The sequence below is a fragment of the Mugil cephalus genome, chromosome 17 (assembly GCF_022458985.1).
Source record: "Mugil cephalus isolate CIBA_MC_2020 chromosome 17, CIBA_Mcephalus_1.1, whole genome shotgun sequence".
NCBI lineage: Eukaryota > Metazoa > Chordata > Actinopteri > Mugiliformes > Mugilidae > Mugil > Mugil cephalus.
The window spans coordinates 17,955,533-17,965,400 of NC_061786.1; the positions used below are offsets into that span (position 1 = coordinate 17,955,533).

General features: G+C 40.5%; 1 protein-coding gene across 1 annotated transcript; it reads left to right on the forward strand.

The window, feature by feature from the left end:
- Nucleotides 1-6,877: 6,877 nt before the first annotated feature.
- nkx2.1 (NK2 homeobox 1) lies at nucleotides 6,878-9,603 on the forward strand. Its single transcript, XM_047611282.1, has 2 exons — nucleotides 6,878-7,670; nucleotides 8,320-9,603. Exons 1-2 carry the CDS (start codon nucleotides 7,304-7,306, stop codon nucleotides 8,991-8,993), a joined length of 1,041 nt encoding a protein of 346 aa, XP_047467238.1. The 5' UTR covers nucleotides 6,878-7,303; the 3' UTR covers nucleotides 8,994-9,603.
- The last annotated feature ends 265 nt before the right edge of the window (nucleotides 9,604-9,868 follow it).

The following is a 9,868-nucleotide window of genomic DNA, read 5'->3' on the forward strand; positions in this document are numbered from 1 at the left end:
GTTTTACAGTGTAATGTGCCTTATTTGTTTTTTGTTGTTGTTGTTTTACACATTACAAATCTATTTCTAAACTAAAAGACGCACAAATGTTTGTTTTTTTCCCCCCTAAAATAGTCATCCTAAATGTGTTCAATTTACAATTTAATCCCATTGAGATTGCTTTAAAATACAAGCAGCCTCAAATATATTTAATTTGCAGACTCTAAAATAAGTAGCAGGTCATGCCAGGGACCCGAGAGGCCTTTATGATGTTAAAAAACTAATTACGCACCCAAAAGCTGAGCAAACATCACCTCTAAAAGGGACTTGGATTTGCTTAAGCATAAGAATAGCCAGTAAACATTACAGCCTCTCCCGCTATAGCACCCTGTGGTTGTCTGGGACTACGAGCTGCTTTTCTGGTCTACAATTAACTTTTGTTATTCTGGGGAAAGTGGGTTAAATGCAGCTATTAGCTTTATCTGGAAAACCTTGGTGCATGTGTACTGTAAGTGTGGAGAAGATTCTTGGGAGGAAAAGTGGGAATTAAAGGCAGGTAGTTGACTTTCCTCGAGCACTAATTTTAGATATTTTATAACAGGATACATATTATAATAAAACATAAAGGGGAAAGGGTGGTTTTAATAGATACTAATAGATTTTATTATGAATTTACATCCAAAACGTTTAGAAAACTGCTGACTAGAGCACTAATTGTCCTATTCTAGGATACCCTGAAATATACACGACTAATATCAACCTCCAGGAACCCCCCGTCCGCCCTTGCGTGAATATCTTATTATGAAAAAATATGCCTCGCCGTTTAAAATCATGTCAGGTTTTCATCAGTGACGAGGGGGGTCTCCTGCTTTCACGCCCCCTATAATGTTGTTTGCTCGTCCTGTGACCCTGCAGCCCATCGTCCCTGTCACCTGGCCCTTTGTCCGCCTCACTGGGGCCACCTTGTATCACATATGGAGGGGACTGGCCAAACCCCTCAGCTCGCTGCATCTCCCCTTAAACACTCTTTTTGTCTGGGTGTCTCTCCGTGAATGGACCATTGTCCCTCGTCCAAAAGGGACCGAGACAAAATCTTTAGTGTTTCAATTCCCGTGATGTTTAATCAGTCCCTGCGACAAATTTATGAGGTTTAACTGCACAATGGTGTTTTAGAGCATCTTGGGGTTTAAGGGTGACAAAGACAGGCTTTTAGAGGTTGCCATTGGTTTTTTAAGTTGGTCTGAAGAATTGTCTGAAAAGGATGGGCTTGTATTAGCCTGCCCATCCTATAGTTTTACTCACTGGGGCCCCTTTCAGGAAAGTTAGAAGGTCCACATAAACTAGGCCACAGGAGGAGTTTGGTTTGCAACTTGGTGCAAATAACATTTGATACAAATCAATTTTTTTTTCTGTCAGAAGTGTCTAAAAAGCCTTATAGTTTCCTCCCCCCTTTTTTGGAAATTACTTGTTTGTACACATACGCAGTCAGTTTTAGATGGTGTGCTACAAAACCACAAATGGTACATATGCGCTCAAAGCTGACCTTTCCTCAGAACTTTAACGTTTTGGATAATTTCTACATCTTTTATGGATATATGCAGGATAAAGGAAATGAGTTCACTGTATACGTGGTCATCCTTATGTAGCAGTCGATGATGAGACCTGACTATGGGACTTTGGTGTTGAAGGCTAAGAGAGGCTTCCTTATACAGAACAGAACGTAAACAAATACATATAATATAAAACATATTTAATATATAAAGAAATGTGTGTAAAAACCAATGATAAATAGTGACAAAAGCAGCTTATTAATACACGGACATTGAATGCAGCTATAAAACTGATAATTAACCAGTTCATCATGACGCCCCAAAGTTAAGGGAGTTGACTGAAGCTAAATAGTTACCGATAGTGAACAAAAAGTTGTCTAATTTTATGCATTGTATGTTTTCCTGAACGTTTTAGCCCCCAGAGTAAAATCTGTAAAGGCAAAAAAACAACACAAAACATATTTCTTTGTTGCAATTTCTTTTTCAGATTGTGTTCAGCCTATACTAAAGCATACATGGCTAAAATGAATACCTATTTAAAAAACAAACAGATAAAAAAAAACATATTTGTTACACATCAGTACAGTTTATTAATGTACTGACAATAACGACACATTAAAACAGTTTCTAAAAGTTGTTGATAGTTCACTGATTTGTTAAACAAGTTGTATTTCAGGTCAGTCAGTGAAAACTTCCGACTTTAATCCCATTACAAACTCTTTATTTTTCTTTAATTAATTTATATCTGTGTTGTCTTTTTTTTAATATTTCAAGTAAAAACATCTGATGACTGAATAGACTGAAAACAAACATTAAGACAGATATGACTAAAAATAATTATTATCTTTTATATTTTTTTTTTCTTGATTTCCCTAAGAGGTCATGACCCCTAAACCTGTTAACACTGCAGTAAACCAATTTAGGAGGTCATATGAAGTGATGCTCCTCACACACTTTAGGTATTTAAATCCTGGCTCAACACGACTGAACATCATTTGTTATAAGAAGAAGTATTCAGATAATCTAGGTAAAAGTAATAATACTGCATCGTAAAAAAAAATGACTTACAATTAAAGTAAAAGTATAAACTTAAATAAATGTTGTTTAAGTATCCAATGCAAATGAGTAGAATACATTATGTCATTAAAATAATCAGCCACAACATTAAAACCACTGACAGGACGAGTAAATAATATCGAACATCTGCTGGGAAACTTCTGAATCTGGCATTTCCTTTCAGTGTGTATATGGGTGTGAGTGTTGGGTGTGTGTGCCTGTGTATGTGTGAGTGTGTCTGTATGTGTATATACGTGGTGGGGGGTTCTTGATTTCATTCTTGTTGTAATATTTTATGTTTTTATTTGTGTGAAGCACTTTGAGTTGCATTTTTGTAGGAAAAGTGCTAAATAAATAAAGTTTTGGTTGATTTGATGTTACTTAGACATGTAGCACCCGCTTACACCAGACCAGACACCCCCACCTCCTAACAATGACACTCCTTGATGGCAGCAGCAGCAGGATGCAGGCTGACACAAACGCACACACAAAAACGTTTTAGGAACAATTAAAAAACAAACAAAAAAACAAAAAACAAAGGTGTTCCTCCAACCTCACTAGATCCCAAACTGATCAAGTATCTGTGGGATGATCCACTGAGGCCCCTCCCCTCAACCCATAGGACCCAAAAGTCCTCCACTAACAACTTCCTGTTGACACCACAGGACACCCTGAGAAGGTCCATGTCCATTCTCAGATGAGTCACAACTGTTTAGGAGGCACAAGGGAGACGTACACAATATTAGGAAAGTGGTCATCATAAGACTGGTGTGTACACTATACACTCCCTTAACAACAGCTGCTTTATTTATCTATTTAATTATGTGGGTTAAGTGTGTATGTTGTCTGGTTTGTGTCCCTATTTGGCTTTTGTTCACGGGGTGGGAAGGGACATGTAGCTGTATAACTGCATAAATGCACAATAACAGTCTGCTACTTCTGCATATTTGTATGCAAAAAATAAAATAAAGACAAAATGTGTTCTGAAAGGTCACAGATCATAAAAAGAGTACATGAGTTATTAATTTAGTTAGAAGATTAGAAACTGGCTGCATTCCACTTAGATGAAGTCTTACTGGGACCCTTAATAGAACTGAGCCATCATTAAAACACAAGCGCAAAAACAAAAGTGTATTAAAATGTATGTTGCACATTTGTCTTTTATAATTTAACCCAAAGTACAATAAAAAACAGCAATTTTAAAGATATTGCATCAATCGATACTTTAACGTTGTGCCTTGCCTTCGTTGTGATATTATATTTATAGACCGAGCTCTCCACTAGATGGCGGAATAACCCACGGTATCGCGTTGGGGACCCTCTCTCTCGCCTTGTGTGAGTATTGAAGAGTAAAAGCTGAGTTCACTCCTTTAGTTTTGTCCACTAGGGGCCGCGCTTCACTGACGAACGCACCGTTTTACTCTTTGAAGCCTTGCCACCGTGTTTCTCAGCAGATTGGGGGGTTGACAAATATGTCTGCCCTCAGCGGCATAACCACGGAGGCGTGCGGTATTTGCTCAAAGGTTGTGCGGCAGGGCACCAGAGACGCTCCTCTCCTCCACGGAGGCCTTATGTTGCTGCGTGGATTTTTTTTTTATTTTTATTTTTTTTGAACGCTTCTTGTTAATGTGAGATGATTGGGTAAATGATTAGAGAGGGGGGAAACAAGAGATTATTATTAATTAGCGACCTCCTGTAGTTCGCACTTGACAGCTGAAAGAAAGACTCATGAGGTCATCAGTCGACGTTTCATGTCTGCGGTGGAGGAGCACACAGCGTGTCCACTTTTCCTCTCTTTTTGTCACCCCCTTCTCACCTTCTCTCTGTTTTTTTTTTATTATTCTCATTTCCTGGTGGAGTTATGAGGGGTCACGAAAGAAAAAAGTTTACAAGGAACAAAAAAACTTCAGGGGAGATAACATTGATTCGTTATGCCATGCGGACTTGTGCAATGTTTCAGATGTTGAGTGCACAATAACAGATAATTCATGTCATAATGTATTATTTTATTTTATTTTATTTTATTGTATTGGAATGGATATTAGGGTGCATATGTTTTGATCTTATCCGAGATTAATTCATGGTTTACTAATAATTGCACTATTTCTATCAATGTGTAGTTATTATTATTACATCTCTCTGCATCCCTAAACTAGGCTCCTGTTTATGTGGTCAATGTGTTGTCTACCCTTAAAAGAAAAGTGCATTTCCATTCTCCTTATTTATACTTTTCTATTGCATACGTTTACTGCTCCACTCCGGAGTTGCTCTCTGGATTATATCATGCGCCAATCAGTTCATAAACAACAACGTGAAGCCTCGATAACAAAGGCTCGGTAGCCTCATACCCGCCACTTCAAAGTGTCCTCATTATTCGGAGGAATTAGCCGGAACATTTGGACTAATTGGCGCTAATTGGCCATAACAGCCGTGTGCCAGAACAGGGGAAAGGTACTGATTTAGATGATTAAGAATGTCTTGCGAAATCCCGTAATTAAAGCAACGCATAAGCAAGATTTACCTTGGATGCCGAAAGATGCTGTAATTTTAATTGGCTGCGATTATATGGCCTGCGAATTACGCGCAGGCACCTCGGCTGGCATCCAAACTATTTATTTTTATTTTTGGACTATATGATGATATTTCCTCATTAAAGATAATTGTAATGCGATGGGAGACATGGGTTGTTGTGGCTGCGCGTCGTGCACATGGCTCTTAAAATTGGGCCAATGATGCAGTGAACATATAGCTAGAGCACAGATGATCCCTAGATGCTAGAGCTGTGAAATGTGGAGCCAGAAGACTGTAAAATAACTGTAGCCGGTGATCCCCGTGGCAAACTACCACTGATCTGCATGCTCTCGACACAATCACAATGCTGCTGCCGCCGAGAAGCGTGGATTCAGTTTAGAGCGTGTTGATTTAGGTGCGGAAATATTACTAAAATCCAGTTGTGCAAAACAAAACAAAACAAAAAAAAAACCTCCAAGGTTTAGGATCATACTGGAGGAAACAGATCCCAACCTTACGGCTAAGAGTGGCTGCCACCAGAAGACGCTGTGTTTCTTTAATTCCTATAAGGTGACACGGTTCAACCTGCAGACACAGACTTCTGAGGAATCTGCTGCTGCTGCTGCAAGACCCTTGTAAAATACTAGAACATTTTTGCTTTAATATTTTCACAATGGCCTGTCATTCAGCAGCTATTATCCTAAAATGCACGGATTGTTTAAAATTTATATTTTTTTAGATTAGATTTATTACGTATTACTTTTGACGTCGTTTGTCAATAATTTCTATCCTGGGGGGAAAAAATTAATTCAAAGTTGCGGCTAAAGCCTTATGATTTATATATTTACATATTGACTAATGTAAAATATTACATAATTATTGACCATTAAAAGAAGGTGGCACAAATAGCCTGCTTGAAATTAAGCAACGATAATATTTATCATAATTTCAACTGGAGTATTTCACATATGTTTTCTTTAAAAAATAAAAAAAACAATATATATATATATATATATATATATATATATATATATATATATATATATATATATATATATATATATATATATGTTACTTTATTTTATTTGTAGTGATATGTGCAGAGAAAGTACCTCAGAACCCAATTCACCAGAATACTATTTGTAGTTGGGGAGAAAGGGGTAAAAAAATGAATCTTTGCTTGAGCTTCTGCGTAAAATTTTACAAGTGAGATATGATTGAGTTAAACTGTAATGGCTCCTTGAGCATTAAGGCAAGATGCTACTGAGGGCTACCTGGCGTTGTGCTGCAGGAGAGTAGCTACTTGAACGCCGTTAACTTCACATGAGAGCCTCTCCTCCTCCAGACTCTATTTTATTTTACCGGGTCTCTCTTAGACGAGTGTGTGCATCTGAATTTAGGTAACACGCTGCTTGCGTCCAATGATATCAAAAGGGAGAAAAATGAGGGGGGTTAATCATTTACGCAGCCACTTAACACGCGGATGTGTATTTATTTACTTATCAGTATCAGTCATTTTCCCTCCCCGCAAGTGCACTTTTGCATGTCTGAGTACGATAAGGCATAACACAAACAATCCTGCAATCACTGGAGGCCTCTCATGGCCATTAAAAGTCAGTAGTTCAACTGAGGAGTGGTTCTCCAACTCTCAAGTCCATATAGGCCTCCTTTCATCAAGAGGCCCTCGTAAACATCACTACAGTTAATAAAGTGTATTGTGGTCACTGCAATCCCAAGGTGCAGCCGCGTGTTTATCAGCAACAAGTCACAAACTCGAGATGCAGCTGCTGCAGCGAGCTCGGACACCGCCCGCAGCCGCCGGGATGAGCATTTATGATCATGTACAGCGCTTATGTTATTGTTAGTGGGAGGGGTGCACATGTCTTGTAAGTGAAATTACGCTCGGCGAAAGGAGGCTAGAGCTGTTTGGTATTGTTGCAGATGCCCCGCCTCTGATGGTAGCCTTAAACCTGGCACCCAGCTAAAACAAACCAAAGCCAGCGCCGAGCTCCCACTCAATCCAATTAAGGCGGACTTGAGGCGCTCTCCTACGTGTTCATCTACCAGGATCGACGTTGAGACAACAGGAACCAGAGGGGCTTGGGCCAAAAAAAAAAAAAAAAAAAAAAAAAAAAAAAAAAAAAAAAAAGGAGAGAGAAGGAGAGATTGCCTTGCCTTCTAATTTCTCCCTCTCCAGCCACAGAACAATGTCGATGAGCCCTAAGCATACGACTCCTTTTTCTGTTTCCGATATCTTGAGTCCCCTTGAGGAGAGCTATAAGAAAGTAAGTATGGAGAATAACAACTTGGGGGCACCTCTCACTTCTTACCGGCAGCCCCAGGTCTCTCAGGCGGCGATGCAGCAGCACCACATGGGCCATAATGGGACTGTGTCTGCGGCTTACCACATGACTGCGGCAGGTGTTTCTCAGCTGTCACACACGGCCATGGGGGGCTACTGTAACGGCAACCTGGGCAACATGGGCGACCTGCCGTCTTACCAGGACGGCATGAGGGGCAGCGCCACGGCCACCGGCTGGTACGGAGGCAACCCAGACCCGCGTTTCTCCACCAGTGAGTACCCGGCACCTGTGTTTCGAGTTGTCGTAATGTGCGTAAACATGGAAGGTTTACGTCGCTCTGCATTTTTGTAATTGCTGAATTCTTTCTGTCACGTATCGCTGCACCTATAATGTTCGAACTCTCCTTGGTTAATTTTTATTTTTAATTTTAATCACTACGGAGAGTAAAAAAAATCACGTATGAAACCGTTTTAATCCACGGAGTTTAGCGCGCTAGAAAGTGTCAGGATAGGAGGACGAACAGATTTCCTTTTACGCTTTGCGCATTTATTTGACACAATTGGTCAACCAGTATCGAGTCCTTTATCACACTAATCGAATAATAATATGCTGTCAGTTGTGAAGAGCATGAAGCCGGTGCAGTTTGACAGTTTACAAATATGGACTTTGATACGCATTTGGGGGGGTGCACCTGCTTCAGGTTGATACGCCAAAATTCACATAGCACCGAGTAGCACTTTTTTTTTTGGACCCGCATGTAAATGTTTTTTGGCGTTTTAATTTCATGGACAATGGCGGTGAAAAACAACAAGCTTGTGCGTGTTTTGTTTTTGTTTTTTTTTATGCACAAATGGCTGTTTTACAGTACAACACCTGTTGCAAATGAAACCAGAGCTCATTGTTGTCGTTCTTTCCTTCAGTTTCTCGCTTCATGGGCTCGTCGTCGGGCATGAACATGGGCAGCATGAGCAGTCTCAGCTCCCTGGCAGACGTGGGCAAAGGCATGGGCTCTCTGTCCAGCACCCCGAGGAGAAAGAGGCGAGTGCTGTTCTCCCAGGCGCAGGTCTACGAGCTGGAGCGACGCTTCAAGCAGCAGAAATACCTGTCGGCGCCGGAGAGGGAACACCTGGCAAGTATGATCCACCTCACCCCGACCCAGGTGAAAATCTGGTTCCAGAACCACCGGTACAAGATGAAGAGGCAGGCTAAAGACAAGGTGTCCCAGCAGCAGATGCAGCAGGAGAGCGGATCCTGCCAGCAGCAGCAGCAGTCCCCGCGGAGGGTGGCTGTGCCCGTGCTGGTGAAGGACGGGAAGCCGTGCCAAGGCAGCGGCCACACGCCCACGTCCTCCACACAGACACACCACCAGCAAGGAGGCAATGTCATGATCATGTCCAACAACACGTCCGGCCTCGGGCAGCATCAGAGCCAGCAGGTGGGAAGCACGGGTCACTCTCCAGACTTGGCGCCGCACTCCTCCAGTCCGCCCTCCCTGCAGAGCCAAGTAGCCGGCCTCTCTCACCTCAACTCCCCCGGCGCAGAGTACGGCTCGGCCTTGCAGTGTTCAGCCCTGTTATACGGCAGGACGTGGTGACAAGAAGCGCCGGCTATGATTTAAATCTTCTTCTATTCAAAGAGAAAAAAAAAAAATACTTTTTTTTTTCTTCTGTCATGGCAAGTTTCACTGTAAATGTGCGCATTTGAACAAGAACCGAGTAAAATCGGCGCAGCTCCTCTTGAATTTCCACCTTTTGAAAGGAAATGTGGACTTGTTTGGAAGAAACACTGGTCCAGAAACTGCGGATGTGAAAGTCTTGGGATTTATTTATGTAAATTATATTGACACAAAAGAAGAATCAGCAGTCGAATAGGCCGAATAGTTGGGAAAGAGAGAAAAAAAAAAACTGAACCGAACATGGACGCATATGGACTGCTGTATTATGGGTGCTGGTTAAATTCCCCTCCACAAACACACGTGATGGCTCTGATTTATAATAGAATTTAATGTACGCCGTAGATCTAGCTTGTATATTTCTGTAAAAGGTTTGAATTTTAGCTATTTGTTGTACAAAGTTTTTGACGCTATTGCCGGTTTGTTGTCGTTTCATTGGTATTTGTACGTTTTATTTCTTTGTAACTTATATAGATATTTGACTTACTACAAAACAGTCCTATTAATAAATTATGGAAACAAGACAGTTAAACTTTTTTTGTGACATATGTCAAAACATGCGGGTTTAAATGGCAGAAATAGTTCTTTCGGGGAAAAGACAGAAAGCAGAAAACGAAAATGAAACAACGCGTAATTATGATTATTATTATAGTCCAATAATATTTATTAAGTGTGATTAATTATGATTAGATTATTATTATTATTAAAAAGAAGGTAAAATGGTTATTTATTTTTTTTTATTATATCTATTTTTAGGCTTTTATGCAATATTACAAAAAATATTCAGCTCACTCCAA